Below are 18,014 nucleotides of genomic sequence, written 5' to 3'. Positions count from 1 at the left end.
TTAAATTCACCTAAATTGAGGAGATGCATTTTTTGGGAGGTGGAGGTGCTGAGATTTGTATCCCCAACTTTACTCAATGTGTGTTACAAGAATCAAACTCAAACAGACCCAAATGAACCGTGTGCAAATGTTCTCACAACACATCTCTTTGACAGTTGGAAACCAACCTATGCTATGCATATATTTGTGTTGTGTATATGTATTTATATACATTTCATGCAGGTAATAGCTCAAATCTGGTATTTTCTTCTAAACACAACATAACAAGATATGCATGGTTTTTCATTCAATTTAAGTTGGAGTCATGATTACCATATATATTTCTATTAATTTGTCAAAATGTAGCTCCATAGGGTGCAAATTGCTGCGGCCCCTGCTCCTTCACATTTGAAGTTTGTGGTTGCAAGGACCCTCAATCAGTGCAACACTTTAAAGTTGCAGTGCTATGAAACCATTTTTTTCTCTCTCAATAATAATAATAATAATAATAACTTTATTTATGTAGCACTTTTCGGAACACATGTTACACAAAATACTTAAAAGTAAAAACACAAACAAAAAAGTCAGGCGAGACAGAGGAGACCAGCAATCAAACAGACGGACAATCGGTCATCAAACAGATGGAAAAGTATAGACAAAAATGATTATTATTGGCCACAAAACACCACTGGCATAGGTGGCTTAAAGAGAAAGCATTAAAAAAAATAAAAGGGGCAGAATTTTATCCCCCCCCCAAAAAATGGAGGTTTCAATTAAAAGCAAATCTATAAAAGTGTTTTTTTTAAAAGAGATTTAATAGAAGTCACTGATTCTCCAAGCCTTATCTCCTCTGGCAGGTCCAGACATCTTCCATTTCCCTATCTCTCCTCAACAATCACTGTGACTGTAAAGCAGAGGCAGTCACATTGTAGGCAGACCAGCGATTAACAGAGGCCAGGTTGACTGACAGGTTAAATGTATTTGTTGGCACGAGCATTCAGCATGCCAGGTGGATGATTCCTTTATTTACTGGCACCACCATTCAAAGCAATTGTACCACCAAGGCGGAGTTGCTAATGTGAGCCTGTTTATAGCTTGCAGTTGTCACACCAGTTTGATGGTTTAGTGAGTATTCTATTCTATTCTATTCTATTCTATTCGATTCTCTGTTTTAGTTTTCAAATTTGTACATTTGCGAGACTATTCAATCTGGTCTACATTGTAAATGATGCAACAATATCACACTGTATATGTTTAATAATTGTTTAATCTCAAACTGTATGCAGACGATAACTCCCTGTGAGGTCTCAGTTCACCGCTGTGTGGCACTAATCGCCCCTCATACCGACCGGGCTCTTTAAAAGGGGGCGTTCCCGCACTGGGAGGCGCTCGAGGAGCTCGAGCCTAGGCGGCGGCAGGAGCAACCCGGCGGCTTCAGTCACCGTGGAGGAGTACTTTAGCGGGGACAGTCGTCCGGGCGCTCGGGGCTGCTGCGGTTCGTTCTCCCGGGAGGTTCTTCAGGCCGGGATGCTCCTTTTCGGACAGCCTTCTCTCTAAACCCAGCTGCGTGTGGACCGACGTTAGACCGCTGGAGGAGTCCGATGAGCCCGCAGTGTCCCCGGCTGTAGTAACGTCTCTTTGTTCGCTTCCCCTCCACCATGGATCAGTCGGACCGGGAGCGCAGGTCGGACGACGAGGAGGAATATGACGAGGAGCAGGTCGACCCCAGAATCCAGGTATTTTACTCTTATTTAAAACCTTTCAAATAATTTGAATGTTATTCCATGTCTGTATTTCATAAACGGTTAATTGTCGCTCGGCTCGGCTGCCTGTCTGCTCCTAGCATGATGCTGTCTCACTCACTTTCATTGTTTGGTTGTTTTTTTTAATGACTATGAAATTAAACTGCTATTTTTATTTCACAATATATTTTTTAAGTGACATGAATGGGACATGGATGAGTAATGCAAGCTCCTACTTGCTTTATGAAAGAAATAACACACCTTATTGTTCCCATCATCACTGTGTTTGTCCAATAAATACATTAAATACACAGATTATATCCATTTTTGTGTGTTTGTAGCTTAGATGTAGATCACATTATATGGTCAGGTAATATGCAAAACTAGGAGACGTGTTCAGTGTATTTTAGTGAGATTACACCTTTTTTAATCTACAGTAACCTCATTTTTAATGCATAAATCTTAATCCAGAGCAGAAATTATGCAAATGAGCTGATCAAGAAGCTTGTAATATCAATAAGTCAATCAACCATGTAAGCAAATGATCATAAAAAACATTTCAAATTATTTAATGATGTGATAAAGTTGTCAACTGTTAAATATCTTGAAATGATCCATCACCATTGCATCCATCTTTTATACTTTGGTATCCGACTCCTGGACAGGTCGCCAGCCCCCCCACAGCAAACACAAAGAGACACAAATCACACAGACATTTAAAAATACATGCAATTTATGGTCACAAATTGGGGTTTAATAAATCTCTTTGAGCCATGAGAGAAAACTGGAGAACCCAAAGCAAAAACCCGTTCATACAAATAGACCACCAGACCTGAACCAAGACCTCCTCCCTATAAGACAAGAGTGAAAACCATTAAACCCTTGTGGACGCACCTGATCGGACAACTACAAGAGACAAAAGAAGATGTCTCAATCCAGTTTGTCTGTGTGAGATGGCAACAAAAGAAAAAGTTGGATTGTCACATCTGTGTGGCCCCAGATTTTTTTTTCTAACTTTAGTGGAAATTATTTTGTTGTTGTTGTTTGCTTCTTTATCAAATGCCCAAAGTTTGGGGATTATCCATTTAAGTATCAGAAGAATAAGGCAGCACTCCTCTTCATTGCTTTAACACATAAAAATCACTTGTTTTATATCTACGAGTTATTGCACATAATTGAATGTCTGGCTGTTGTTCTGTCCCCCTGTGACCCTTTTAAAGTGACGTTCTCTCCTCATTCTACCGGCTCTGACCAAAGCAAACCAGAAAAGAGACACTTTGTTTGTTTGTTTTCCATTGAAGTGAACCAGTAATTCATGATAGAAATGGTTAAAAACTACAGAAAAGTCTGGAAAAAAAAGTCTTTAAAAGCCATGTAGTCTAGAAGAAATCTAGTTTTGGTTTGTAGGAACGTTGACCCTGATCAGGAACTGACTAATATCGTCACTGTTCTGGTGATTTAGCGTTTTTTCTTTTAAATGTAACTTGTATTTACAGAGTTACAAACGGCACAATTTATGCTACTTTAGTGTGACAAGATTTGATGCTGAGTCCTTTATGTAATCTGTCTTTTTATATATATATATACATATATACTCTGAAATCCCCGGTTTTCCTCAGTTAATATTTCAATATTTCGTGTTGCAGAAACCCTCTGATTATATCATCAAGGTCAGAGTTTGCTGCACTGGTGATGATTTATTGAGTGTACTCTGATTTGTGCGTTTATGGTGTAACTTTGTCTCAGAAAAGAACATTTTAGGTCTAATCACCCCTAAGAAATACTAAACCCACACGATCACATATTAATTCTGTTCAATAATCAACAGTCACTATTTGATCTTAGAAGCAACTGAACCTTCCTGATGTTTTAAATACTTTATACAAGAATGGCCTCGTCACTTCTGCCTGTAAGATTCTGTTTCTTTAAAACTACAAACTCCTCCAACATTTCAGATAGCAGCATGAATATTTTCACATGTGATTGAGTCCAGATGTTGACTCTCCCAGGTGTTGGGTTCCAGGACGTTCTCCTCCTCTACAAGCTGCTTCACCCCTCCGTTGTTCCTTCTCTTTCAGGGGGAGCTGGAGAAACTCAACCAGTCCACTGACGACATCAATAGATGTGAGATCGAGCTGGAGGTCAGTCTGAAATGTTAAGAAGCGTACTTTAAACTCGTTTCACGGTTTTGTGTTATCAAACAGCGTGTCAGCTGGGGGCTGATGGAGAAGACTTTACTGCCGTCAGCAGTTAGGACTTCGTATTGGTGCCCGACCTCTGCCAGGCGGAGATGGTGACAGTCTGTGAAATCAGTGTATCTGCTGTGTTTGTGAGTCATCTCTGTCTGCAGATGCAGCATTTTCTTTATTGGCTTACAGCTGGACTTTTAATTGTAGTTCAATAACAGGTTCACAATTCATTTTATATCAGCAGATTTAATCATTAAGGTAAGAAACACTGACATACAAAGCTTTAATCCGATCAAGTAACGTTCCCATACAAACATGAGCAGGTTAAATCTGCACCCGAGCAGAAAGTAATGCTCTGAAGCAGACCACAATCTCACCGAGGCTGTCGAGGTTGTTCCAGTTGCATAACTGATCTTTGAATCCCATTAAAACTCGCCTTACATTTATGTAGGTCAGCAGTGTTCAGTGCAGCTTTATAGGCGTCACAGTCCAAAGTCTCGGCGCTCTCCAGGGTCTGAGCTGTATGGATGGTCTCCTCATCTTTAGCTCGAGAAATGGCATTAGAGAATATTTTTTAATTCATAGATCTGCTGTTTATGACAAGGAATACGTTAATAGAATCGAAGGGACTGGCATACAGGCCTTTGGACCCCTCAGGCTCAGACACAGTTGGTTCTTTTTAGTTGGTGATCACACGTTAAAACCACGTATTTTTATTTAAAAAAACACAAATCTTTTATTTCATTGTATCTTTCTTTTGCTTTATGGATTCAATACTTGTACTAAATACTTGAACTGTATTTGTTGCCTTTCTTTTGTTTTTTGACTGAGAAGTCTTATTGGAGAACATTCTGAATCCAGAGCTCTTGACGACACAACCGTCCAAGTTGCTCGTTAAAAATCGTTTGTTGTGTTGATCCTTGTGTTCCACAGCGCAGGGCACTTTTATTTCTCCCAAACTTAATGTTTTGGGGACCTGGTGTTTACGATTGGTTGGAAGTAGTTTGGTTTTGCTTTTCCATTTCAGAAAAATGTCTCTTTCCGACGGCAATGTTTTTGATGACGATCGCAGTACATTTTAGAAAACTTACGTTTTCCCTATTTAGACAGACGCAGGCTGGCGTGTTTTCAAAACGTTGCACTCAGGTAGTCATTTTCTAAAAGTGATGCTTTCAGTGACTTCCAACGCGTTGCGCAGACGAAGAATCAGAACACAATGAAAAGTTTGCCGTTTTCATTTGTAAATGTTGCTCAATTGCAAAAACGATTGCTGCTCATTTCTTCGAGGGCCAAAATACGATCAGATCACCAATCGGCACAACACATGCAGAGTGCATAATGTAGAAATTGATTCGATGTGATCAGTTTGTTTCCATCAAGTATACTTCAGTGTTCCCATTTGCAGTGGTCAGTATTTATTGGAAGTGGTTGATGGGGAAAGAAGAGCAGACCAGGGATGGAATCATTGCTGGTCAAGTCTCATTGGTGCCAGACAGCACAGCACACTTTCACAGGTCTAGTGGTAAACAGGACTTTACAACAGGGACCGACACAATATCAAACATATTATCTTAATATTATGGCTGATTAGTATCTTTTCATTTAGCAGAGTCATCTACTGTCGAGTGTCAAGCATCAGTGGATTCATTCGGGGAATGACTGGCTTTTATTGAATGTGAACCCTCTGAAATGTTTGTGATGCTTCAGACTGTATCCTATACCAATAATGAGCTGCTTTGACAGCCTCGCAAATATTAAGGAGATATTCCGCCTTGACGGTAGTGACGCAAATGCGATTTAATTTATCAAACCGCCACAAGTTGAGGATGTTCTGCCAGAGGTTGTAACTCTGTCGAAGCAGGAGTGCGTCACAGTGTCAGCCTCCGAGCCCCGGGTGGGAGGACAAAGACTCTGCACTGCAGTCTGCATCAACATCAGGAAACTGGAGTGAGGGCGACACTCAGACGAAAGGACAGAAGCAACAAGGATGTATGCTGGAGCTGTTGGGATTAATTGCTCCGAGCTGTTTCTCATTATGGCTTAATGTACAGAGTTGTAAACTGACATGTTTCATATTGCAGTGACTCTGTCGTCCAGAGCCTTTGGTTGAAAATGGAACAATTGATAAGGTTGAATTTCAAAACCGCATTTAAGAAACATTTTCAGACATTCAAGGGCAAAATAGTCACAAGTCCTTCCCTCCAAAGTTGATTGTCGGCATTCAGTCACAGCTCATTGTCTCTCTTTTATATTAGGACTCATCAAAGAATGAACGGGAGCTACTAATGCATGGAGATGCTCTCGTTCTGCTTTTCAAAAACCAATAGTTTCAGGCCCCCTTTACACGACAACTTTTCAAGTGAAAACGCATAGTTGAACTCGTTAAATGTTTTTAACGAGTTCAACGTTTCTAATCAATTATTTAAATTAACTCCTTATTTTTGCCAGCACTCGCAAACAGACACACAAAATGCAACGAAAGTTTAGCATCTTCACTTGAGATCGTTTTCGTGTTAACGGCCCCGAGAGGACCGAAAACCAGCCAGTGAAACCTTCAGTATTAGATTTACGTTCCCTTAAATTGACAGGCAATGTTGTTTTCTTTCATTTTAACAATGGACAACTTGTTTACTGAGCAGTGTCTTGATAACCTTAAAATGTTGTGGGTATAGAAAACAATCTCCTCTCATCTATTCCTTCTACTTACTTTTTAAGTTTTCAGACTTGTTTTTCTGCGTCTTGGTGTTTTTGGTGTTCTGATTAAAAAGACTTGTTAACGTTCATGCCGATTTCAGGGCTGGAAACGTTTCAGAGACAGAAGTCTGAGAAATTCCCCTTGATGAAGTGGACAAACGAGGCTCTGTGAGATGAAAGTTTGCTTCTTGACATTTAATGAAATTGTATCGGAAAATAATGTTTCACGGGCTGCTCTAATCACATTGACTGTGGTCTGTTTTTCAGTGTGTTTATCAGGACAGCCTTGCTTTCGGGAAAACTGTTTCAACTGTGCTTTACCCATTTTCTCATTGAGACTGGTTGTTGTGGTTCTCCATATTTTAGTTTAGGTTGAGTTCTAGTTCAGGCAGCAATGGAGCAAGTTTCAGTTCCTCAAATAAGAACTTTACAGGCTATGAGTGCAACAGAGGTCAGAAACAAGAACACACTGTCCACGAATCCATTTGTAAAGAAAGCTATGCAGTTTCTATGTTGCGCAAGAACGTGCTCTGTAAAAACAGTTTATTTCCATTTTTACTTTGTACGTTGTCCAAGAATAAAATCCAGCGCCGTTTTTAGGCCCTTTTTACAACATTTCAAGTGAAAATGCATCACTTTTGCGCTTTTTCGTTTCCGTAAAGCTTCACATTTACATCACAATGTTTTGAAATTGATGCCCGTTTCTCTGTAAATGCGAGATGCTGAAAACAATGTAGTTTTCATATTGAGCCACGAGTGGGTGCTGTTGGTTGCGCTCAGAGAACAATGCTCTCTAAACATTAACAATGGGAGAACACGGATGACCAAGTTGGATTGTTATTACAGTGACTGTCAAAATAAAAGTACCAAGTCCCAGGAGAATATGGACTGGGAGTCACAACACTCTGGAGGAGACATTGTTCCGGTTGTCCATCTACTGAGCATGTGCAGAACTATTGACTATGGCCGTGGTGGGCATGAGCAGTAGCAGAGTTTCTCTATGGAGCCCGAGCGTTTCCAGAAAGTTGTGGGTTTTTCCCTGTTTACACGGCGATGGAGTCGTAGCATTTTCAGAAAGTTCCAAAACGCCATAAATGTTTTCTGCTTCCACTTGAAAATGGTGTCGTGTAAACAAGGCCTTAGTCAACTGCTTTATTTGTCAAAATCCTCCGCAGAACCGTTTTCACATGAGACCATCCAGTCTGAATTTACTTATTTACTAAGTGAGGCTTTGGCAGACCTCTGTCGTTGCCTATTCCTCGCAAAGCTTTCATGAGGGTGTTTGAATAGTAATTGAGTTCACTTGTGTTGCACAGTTTTACAGCTTCAGCAGTCTCAACACTCTTTACATGATTAGTCATAAACACACAGCCATGCGTACATTTCCACACCAAAGTGCACACTCATCATTTGGAGAAACTTGAGGACACTCAAGGACACTTCTTCAGATGTTCAGGGATCCAACCATCAGCATTACCTGCAGAACCTGAAAAATATCATGATCATTGAGGAAATATAAGCTTTATGAAGTTTATAGAATACATACAATAAAGCTCTTCTCGTGAACATGCCAGTTTCTTCAACCCGTACTGAGGTTTTTCTTCCTTTTCTGTCCGTCTTTTCATCAGGATGCAAGGCAGAAGTTTCGCTCCGTTCTGGTGGAGGCCACTGTGAAGCTGGATGAACTGGTGAAGAAGATTGGGAAGGCTGTGGAGGAGTCCAAGCCTTACTGGGAGGCCCGCAGGCTGGCCAGACAGGTTAGTGTCTGGAAAGGGGATGCATGATGAGAACCTTCAGATGTTTGCTTGCCTCTGCCCAGAGGACAATACTTTTATTATTTCCATGATGCACCTGATTGTTGACGGAGAATTGCTCACACAGTGACCCATGTGTTGCCTGGTTTTGGGACAGGTCCAACTCAGCCGTTAAGACAAAGTCCTCATCCCGTTAAGTTAAAGAAATCTGAAGTTTTCAGTCTTGAGATGGGCACTGCACCTCGTTCAAGATTGGATGCTTGCCAATCAACTCAAATACCATTTGATTAATTACCTTTCAAGCCTGTTTTTTGAATAGCAAGTCCAGTTATAGTGGCTAATTATCAAAGTGCCCTTTGTTGCCTCACTTGTTTTTCATCATGGAGAATTAAAGGTCAAACCAAGATTTATCTTTTCGGTTCCCAAGTTTGAGACTCGGTTTACTTCAAATTTGGGAACTCTTGGTGGATGAGATGGTGACAGGAAGTTTATGGGACGATGAGCTTGTCCCCCTGCAGGTGCTTTGCTTGGACTAGTCTTCTGTGGTCCTATAATTATGTTTCATTGGTTGTCTTCCTTTTGAGGAGACCTTTCTCTGTCTTTTTAGATATTCCTTATAGACATTGGAGGATATCTATTTGATCCTGAAACATAATCTGTTTGAGAAATCCGTCAAAGCCTCAGCTAATAAAAAAGGTGGCTTATGCAACCCTTCCAGACTGAGCTCACTTCCCTTTACTATCCTCTCCGGAGTGTGTCTACGTGATGTGTGTGCATAAAGTGAGAGAAGCCACCTGCACACCTCACTGAGAGCCACGCAGCTGTAAGTGTCCAGCACAGCGATCGACACTGAAGCCTTTATTATGTTGTAATGTGGCACTCTGCCTCTTGACACGGCTCATTTAGGGAGACTTTCAGCTGTATGCACATTCTATAAGAGATATCATAGCTGTTAATATGAAGGGCAGGGTGTCTCTGTGCTTGAGGACAGCCGACGTAGAAAGAGCTTCTGTAAATTCACACCACGATTGGACTTCCCATTTCTCAAGTTTGTGTGTGTGTGTGTTGTTTCCTCTACCCTTAACAAATGGGCTTCATGACGGTTTACCTCTACAATATAATTTCAATTTCCATGTTACCCAAATCATAGTACTAAAGAGTTCTGTGTAGCGATGCTCCCAATACCATTTTTTAAGGGTCAGTACTAACCCTTAGTCGAGTGCCAATAAAGGTAATTATTAAATGCCATAAAGCCTAATTAGTACTTTGTACACAAACGATGTGCGAACCACCTCCACACAGTCTCTGCGTTGACTCCACGATCTCTGTTATATTTTGTGGTTGTGGTGCATCCAATGTCACAGCAGTAAATGTTGCTGGGGAAACTGAGCGCAGGATGTGCATCACATAATTATTCTGGTTGTCTTTTCTCATCTGCTGGTTCACCGTTATCTTTAGCGTTTGTTTTTGTCAGTGTGCATGTGGGGGTGACTTGACTTCATGCTTTACACATCATGTTTATGCCTTTATTTTGTCTCCAAAATGGAGGAGATGTCCATCTACGTGCGCAGGTGTAGTAGGACTGTTTACTACAGCAGCTGTGGTGCACTGCACAAGTAGCTGTGTTTCAGAAAAGTTGAGTTGTAGTTGAGTGTTTTCAAGACGTTGCGTCATCAGTGGCTCCGAGCGCCGTTATCAGTCACACAAAACGCAACAGAAGTTTTCACTTGAAAACATTGTCCTGTAAATGAGGCCGTCACAAATCACTAAAACAATATGGCCTCAGTGCGGCACAGTTTTTATTTTAAAGCATGAAACTTGCTGTTGCTATGTTGTGTAATTCATGCAAACCAAGAAAGGATATCTGTGCTGGAGAAGAAAGGTAATCAAGCTCATTTTATGCTTATATTCCAGAACGACGCACCCTGCTGTTTTCCAATTTTGTCTTTACTAATTCAGGCCATTATCTCTTCTTACCTGACAGTTACTGGCCTGGATGGTAATGTGGTGGAAATGAATTTGGCAAGCAGAACTTCACACTCTTCCATTGTTTCTGTGTTGTTTGCTGTGCCTGCGCTTCATGTGTTTGGTTAAAACATTTATTCAAAGACCTTATTTATCTCCCACTGCCAGGTTTTCTCAGCAGGTCTGAGATTTGAGATCAGAGCCTTGAAAGTCCCAGCCAGCCTTCCTAAACTCACTGTAGCTCAACCGACGTTCTGCCTGCTTGCTGTCTGAATGCCTCCCAGGGCAGATTTTGCTCTTGTTCTGCTTTATACCAACAGAAAAAGATAAACATCTCTTTTTGGGGAGCCAGTTTTGTTCTGCTCCTTGATCTTCTCATCATTTGTCTCCCTGAGCTCCTCGCCTGCTTCAATGCTGCCGTTCGCTTTGTCTTTTACTCTCATACAACAGAGATTCAGGAGATTTTTGGTTTAATAGCTGCTTTGTGTTTGTTTTTGTCTGTGTTCAATATTTAGTTGCAGTCACCTTCTTTGACATTTTAACACAATGTTTGTTCTACTAATGTGAAGATTACCTCTTAGAAAGCCTGTGGGCCAGATTCTCTCCGACACACCCACTCTCACCAACATTCAAAAGTATTACTCCATACAAGTTAGGATTTTCTTTAATGTATGAAAATAAAATTTTGACAACCTTTGTGAAGACAAGGTTTTGGACCACCCAATGGGGATCTGGACTGCAGCCTGGAAATCCACTGAATGAGAGGATGGAGCAGGATCCGTCAGAGATGGGAAGATGGGAATTGTTCATCCAGCCGTTTGCTTCTTGGCATTTCAAACTATCATTGGCATTTCTTTAACAAGACTCCAATCCTTTCACTCCTCCGTTGACATTTAAAAGGTGTACTTGTAGTGATGTGCTGTGATACATCAAATGTTTCTCAGAACAGATGGTGGGAACGCTTTTGGAACCAAAATAGAACCGAAGAAAAGCAAGAGCAGCTGCTTGTTTCTCTGTGAACATCTTTTTTCTTTTTTTTCTCACTTTGTTTTTAATGACTAATAAAGCCGTTTCCAGCTGGAGAATCACAGCTCCTGACACAGTAGGGCAGACACACATGCAATCACCTTGATGTCTTTTTTACTTGAATGATTCGCCAGCTAAAAATACCTGGAATGAAAAACACAGGGCTTCATTGTGTCTGCCCTCAGTCCTCATGAGGCCTCATGGCCGCCTCGCCTCAGCGTGACGTTTGAGAGCTTATTAGTCGACTTCAGAAGTGTTTTGAAGATGTTGTTGTTGTTGTTTCAAGCCCTGTGAGACCACAGAGCTGTCTGTCCAGGCCATAACCTGCCTGTTACCCACTGAAACAAGAGAAATCACAATCTAATGGTTGACTTCATATCATGAGTGAAATATCTTTTGGTTTTTAGCTGATGGTTGGAAGGAACAGAACCGTTGTCTCATCTCTCGACTACTTTGTTTTTCCTCCCTTGGATTGCATCACCTCAGTTCAGCTTTGTTTTTTCTCCATTAGAACAGTGTGCAAACATTACTTGATATTCTCTGTGACTCTTTATTTTGTTTACCAGTTCATACAGTCCTTCTCTTTCTCTCTTTGTTCCCTCTGCTTTTGATAAGGACCAAATAATTTGCAGTAGCAGGCGGCGCCCAGGGAGTAGCTGCTGTGGCGGATGGAGACAAATGACTGACTTTGACCTTGAGTCAAGATAAAACACAGACTGCATAATTCTGAGAGTGCTGGTAAAACCACATTTGCATATCAGCCATCTTACTGGCAGCTAATGACTCATAAGGGAGACGTTATGCAGAACAAGAACAATAAGAGGTTCTCCATAAAGCTGCCTGCAGGAATCTAAAAAGACAGCAAGATGCTCATTAAGATTAAAGAGCATAAAATAATTAAGAAGTCTCCTCCAGTATTGTTCCACATTGTATTTATTTGTGATTATGAGCTTGGTCATATGAATTAAATTCACTTTTTCTACAGCGTACTTGCTCACCTGTCTAATCCTAAGCCCCCTGCTGTTGGAACATTGATTCACTTCTGAATAAGACTGAACTTTAAAGTTATTGTAAAAAGAATTAAACAAATGCTGGGAAGATAAATAAGCAATCGACACAAAACTCAAAAGAAGTTTGAGTGACACAAGTCAAGAAAGGATATTTTGAAATAGAAATTTACATTTTTCCAACTCTGAAACCAATTTAATCTTTTTTTTCTGGCAACTAATTGACCAGGTTGTCTAATTAGAGTGTTATTTGTATTTGGACAATTGAAAGCACACAGTAATAAGAATGTGAGGTTAGAGTTGACTTTGTTGGGGAAAATGTGGAAAATTACCTCGTTCTGGCTTCTGAAATGAAAACCTCTGTTCCGTCTGTTAATGACCACTTCTTTGAGGTAAAAGAAGAAGAAGAATGTTGAAATATTTGCTAAAGTTTGTCATTGAAAACCAAGCTGTGGCTCGGTTGGTAGAGCAGGTTATCTTTCAATCACAACGTTGTCGGTTCAATTTCCCGTTTTGCCCTGTTCATCTGTCGAAGTCTCTTTGGGCAAGACCCTCAGGCACCTTTTTAAACGACCTTTTAAAAACTTTCGTTTGTGTTTTGGAGTTTGTTTGCTCTGTGCTCGGAACCACTGCAAGTGCAACTTTTTGAAAATGTACACCACAGCCATCGTAAATAGTTCTCCTGCACATGCTCAGTAGATGACTGTAACCACAAGGTTTTCTCCAGAGTGTCATGACTCTCAGTCCATATTCTCCTTGGACTTAGTTTTATTTTGACCGTCATCGTGATAACAATCCAACTTGGTGGTTTGTCCATTAGAATGTCCGTGTTCTCCCAGTGCCAATGCTTATGGTGTAATGTTCACGGCGCTCATGTGTCTGATTTCATTACATAAACAAACGGCACCAACACGTTGTCTAACCTGCTGAATGTCGATTTTAGTGTTTTTGCTGTTGACACGTAAGCGTGAAACATTTCTGAAATGAAATCACAAAACTATCTTTTCACTTGAAGCATTGTTGTGTAAACGTGGCCACAATGCTCCTGATTTGTAAACAACATGCATGGAAACTGTCGCCATTGGTGCTTCGATGAGAGAATGTATGTCATATTGCGTAGCTTTCAGACAGCTGAAGTAGTCTGTTTTGTTGAGCTGGTATGATATTGGTTAACAGCCGGAGTCTGTGAGTCACAAGTTCAACCAAGTTTATAAAGTGCTTTGTGACTTTGCTTGTCTGAGCATGTCCAGTGAGTGTGGTGACTTCGTTAGAATGAATGCATTGAGGTGTGAAGTGTCGCTGTCTCTGAAGGACACTTCAAATGGAACCACTAAATGTTGCATGAGGCAAACGTGCACCCTCTCCTTAGGAAGCCGGTGTCTCTGGACATTAATTTAAATAGTTTTTAGCTCCCCGTTTCCCCTTTTCAACTTGCTGGTGAGGGGTTGTCAGGTGGGTCCAAAAGTAAAAAAAAAAAAAAAAGACTTCCCGATGACCGTAATTGAGGAAGTGGGTCAGGGCGATGAGGCTGAAAAGTTTGCAAAGTGATTGCTCGAGTGCACATCACTTCAACGAGGCACGTTTTTAAGTGCTGACTCTAGTGAGATGGAACAGAGCTGCTGAATCTTGAGTTAAACTTTCAGAAGTGGTTTTTTTTTTTTTCAAAATATTATCAAATATGCATCAGGTTCAGTATTTATTCCACCTCACCTCTCAAGACTCAACTGGATGGAATTAAAGTAACAACCACATGCAAGCACCTGAAACCGGTAATAAGATCCATTAAGTGAAAAAAGGTCCATGTTTAGTGTAAATTAATGTATTTTTAGGTGGTTGTAGTTATTCCACTTTTAATCCAAACAACTCCTCTTCATCAACTCATTTTTGTGTTTTCGTTTTAGAAAAGTTTCACCTTTTCTCAGCAAAGGCAGAAATGCTGAAAATGATGTCGTTTTCATGTTGGGCAACTCGTGGGTGCTATTGTTTGTTTTTGTAATGAAACCCCACATACATGCGCACAGAGAATACGCTGTAACTATTATCACTGGCGTGTACACAGAAATTTGAATGGACATGTGTGCTAGAAATGTTTTCGTTGTCTACTAAAGCATCGTGTCCATGGAGTGTTTTCGAAAAATTCACCTTGGGGGCCGTTTTCAGAAAGTTTCATTTTCAGAGCACATTTGTCATGTAAACATCCCGAATCACTTGAAAACGTCGTGGAAACTGACCACCAGTTCTTCTTCATAAACGTGACAACTCCAAAATCTGATTAAAACAAACAGCAGCACCATCTACTGTCCTTCGCTGTCAGTTTTCAGTTTTGCTGATGTCTGTAAAGTGAGCGAGGGGGAGGGGGGAGGGGGGGGGGGGGCGGGCGGACGGGGGGATAGATGGAGTGGGGATGTCCGTCAGGCAAGATGGCAGATTGAGGACAAGATGAGAACTCAACCTATTTGGATGTAGGGTGAAGGACTGAGCAGTAAATTTACCAATAAGGGGACAAGTTTAAGGAGATTTTCTGTGATAAATCTGATACTTATTTTTGAACAAGTCTGCTTCCAGGCCACAGAGAATGGGACGCATAATATTCTCAGTCTATTGCAACTCAAACAAATCACACATTTCTCACAAAAATCCTCAGTGTAACACGTATGCCTTATATTTTTATCTCACACTTAGTTTAACTCATGCTGTTTAGGACTCATCAAAAGTGAGATGATTTACATGAGATCAAATTGTTTACAAATAATCTGGATGATTTGGGCTGGGTTCACTGCTCTTATTAATGGCTGGAGTGTCATTATACTGTGAGCCCTTCTGGGTTGACGTTAACCGTGACCGTCGCTCCCTGATGTCGGCTGTGGCGTTTTCCTCCGGGACCATAAGGACAGTCAGCCGGAAGAGATTTCGGGATTAGTGATGGAAAAGCAAAGTGAACTGAACGAGCAAATCCCTCGCTGAGAGGAAGATCATACGCACGTTTGGAAAGGAAGATTTTCTGCAGCTGGCAGAGAAAGCTGTGAGAAAAGTGCAAAGGGGGAGGTGTGGAGGAAAAGGAGGCGAGTGAGAAAGCAACAAAGACATGCTTGGCTGAGGAGGTATAATTGTTTTGGCTCTGTTAGCAGCAGGCTGTTGGGAAGGAGGTTTAGGTGAAGCTGTAGGGAACGCCACTTCAAATATCCCACCTGATCTTTTTAATTAAAGCATTACTGAAGCTTTTGCTACTGTGATTTTCTAGTTGTTGAATCATCATAATCCTATAACTGTAAGTGTTGGGCTGCTTAGACTATCTTAATATTAAAACTGACAAGTAGAGCTGTTTGGAAGATGCAGATCTTCAACAAAGCAAATTTAAATATCAAGTCTTCCATTATGAACAGAAACTGCTTTGAAAGCCGGACAGAAACACTGAGGAGCCAATGCTGTCAGATATTTTGTTATGTAATACATAACGACATTAAGTTTAGGGAATGACTCATTAAACTATTTTCTCACCCCCATCGACTGTCTTTCAGGCTTTCAGTCTCCTCTAACTATTCTCATTCTCCTCCCTGCTTTCTGTTCATACTGAAATGTGCCCAGCAGTCAGTGCAGTTGCACCACAGAGGGATGGCAATGATGGATGGACTGAAATGAATGAATTGATTGAAGGATGGAGGTGTGTGTGTGTGTGTGTGTGTGTGTGTGTGTGTGTGTGTGTGTGTGTGTGTGTGTGTGTGTGTGTGTGTGTGTGTGTGTGTGTGTGTGTGTGTGTGTGTGTGTGTGTGTGTGTGTGTGTGTGTGTGTGTGTGTGTGTGTGTGTGTGTGTGTGTGTGTGTGTGTGTGTGTGTGTGTGTGTGTGTGTGTGTGTGTGTGTGTGTGTGTGTGTGTGTGTGTGTGTGTGTGTGTGTGTGTGTGTGTGTGTGTGTGTGTGTGTGTGGTCAACGCGTCTCGGGAGCCGATCTGACAGAAGATTGTGGTTCGTTTCATTTTGTACTTTGACAGCGCCTGAATAATCAGTGTGGGTGTGTTTTGCACTTTATTAAATAGGGAGTTAGAGAAACACACACACATTGAGAAGTTGGTCATAGTGTTGTTGGCAGCATATGGGGGGGGAGAAAAAGTTGTCATGAATAAAAAATGAAACTTCAAAGAGAGTTCAGGCCTTTATATTTGCACATTTCCACCGAGCTGCACAGTCATGGTTTCCATGGACTGTGAACTGTTGGACTTAAAGGAAGTTGTTTTTTTTCAAGGAACTCATAAGTGTGTGTGCGCTTTTTGTGACCTTAAATTGCAAAATCATTGCAAGATCTGTCCTGGCCCATGAATATGCATTCAGACTTCCCAGTAACAAAGAAAAAAAATCAGAGGTTTTTGCCTTAAAATTAAGACAAGGGTCAGAAAATGTCTAACAAATAAAGTAATTTACTGATAACAAAATGAACATCTTGACTCATAACACTCATCTTCTATTTAATTACATATTCAAGCAATCAACACGATATCTGTTTACAGATTAAGTAAATGGCTTTGAGTGGTTTGTTGAGAGCCAATGTGCCACATGGAATTACCCAAACAGACGTGAAACAAACTGAGCCAGGTTACAGCTACTGTATTCAAATCCCAATGAGGGCAGGTAGGTTCACCTGCATACCCAGCGCAGTAATAGAACTGTCAACATAAAAAACATACCATAGATGTGACTGATCAAAGTACAGCCAAGGTACAAAAAAAAGCTCCTCATAATTTTGAGTCATTTCGGGATCATTGGAAGATGTGAAACACCGGCTCGTTATGGTTACAAGTTTAAATCCAGACAAGCTCAAACTGTCTGTGCTGAAAGATTAACTTGGCTGTTTGCAGTCTTCTCGCCTGACCAGAGTTTTAACGTTGGTTTTACAGCTTTTCCCCCTTTATTGTTCGTCTTACACTCAGAAAAACCGTGTCAGAGCTGCTTTACTGGATTTTCACATTTGTAACACTCGTTAACAACAAGACCTTACATTAATGTACCAACAGCCAACACTCAGTGCCTTTAACATTTTCGAAGAATGACCACTTACTCTAAATTCACTGAATCAGGCAGGAAATCCCTAGAAATTATAGGCTCATAAGTACAGTGTGTCTTTTCTCTTTTCGGTAATTCGGCAGAAATATTCTGAGCATCTCATGAAACAACATTCCCTATTTAGAGCCAGTATCACGATGGATGTTTTTTCTGTCAAACAGATTTTAGTTCAGGGATCACATTCAGCCCAATTTCATCTTCAGTAAAACAGAGCCAGAATAACATTTAGATTCACACTGTAAAGTTTTTCTTCATTGTGGTTCAGAGTATATGGGATGAAATTATCTAGATTTTCCTAAAACTAATCAATTACTACTGAAAAGGACTACAATCTCAACTTAAAGCCAATTTTAATGAAACCTTCTTGTGCAAAATACAGTGACATGTCCAAGAAACGTGTCCTATAGCTGTTGCATTTTGCATTTTTGTTTTCTAACAAACTCACCCTGGCAGCATGGCATTTTTTATTTATTTTTTAATATTCTTTAAAATCTTTACTATTTGCTTGGTTGTTTGGAACGATTGGAGCTTCTGCAGGCCGGTTTTGTCCCACGGGCCTTATGTTCGACACCCCTGGTCTAGAAAGTCACATAACTGTGGCAGTC

The 18,014-nt window shown here is 40.7% G+C and overlaps 1 protein-coding gene across 2 annotated transcripts in view; it reads left to right on the top strand.

Moving 5' to 3' along the window:
- The first annotated feature begins 1,018 nt into the window (after positions 1-1,018).
- sh3bp5b (SH3-domain binding protein 5b (BTK-associated)) overlaps positions 1,019-18,014 on the top strand; it is a 30,800-nt gene continuing 13,804 nt past the window's right edge. The window contains exons 1-4 of one of the 2 annotated variants that reach the window (XM_080471042.1): positions 1,019-1,104; positions 1,266-1,715; positions 3,800-3,862; positions 8,233-8,361. In XM_080471042.1, coding sequence (XP_080327168.1) covers positions 1,638-1,715; positions 3,800-3,862; positions 8,233-8,361 — 270 coding nt within the window. In that variant the 5' untranslated portion in view covers positions 1,019-1,104; positions 1,266-1,637. Of the gene's footprint in view, positions 1,105-1,265; positions 1,716-3,799; positions 3,863-8,232; positions 8,362-18,014 lie in introns of those variants that run through there. The other variant, XM_080471043.1, reaches the window with a different exon arrangement.

Source organism: Lipophrys pholis (assembly GCF_963383615.2).
Source record: "Lipophrys pholis genome assembly, chromosome: 9".
NCBI classification, from domain to species: domain Eukaryota; kingdom Metazoa; phylum Chordata; class Actinopteri; order Blenniiformes; family Blenniidae; genus Lipophrys; species Lipophrys pholis.
Note: the sequence above shows the minus strand (reverse complement) of the source record. Positions and strands in the feature narration are given on the sequence as shown.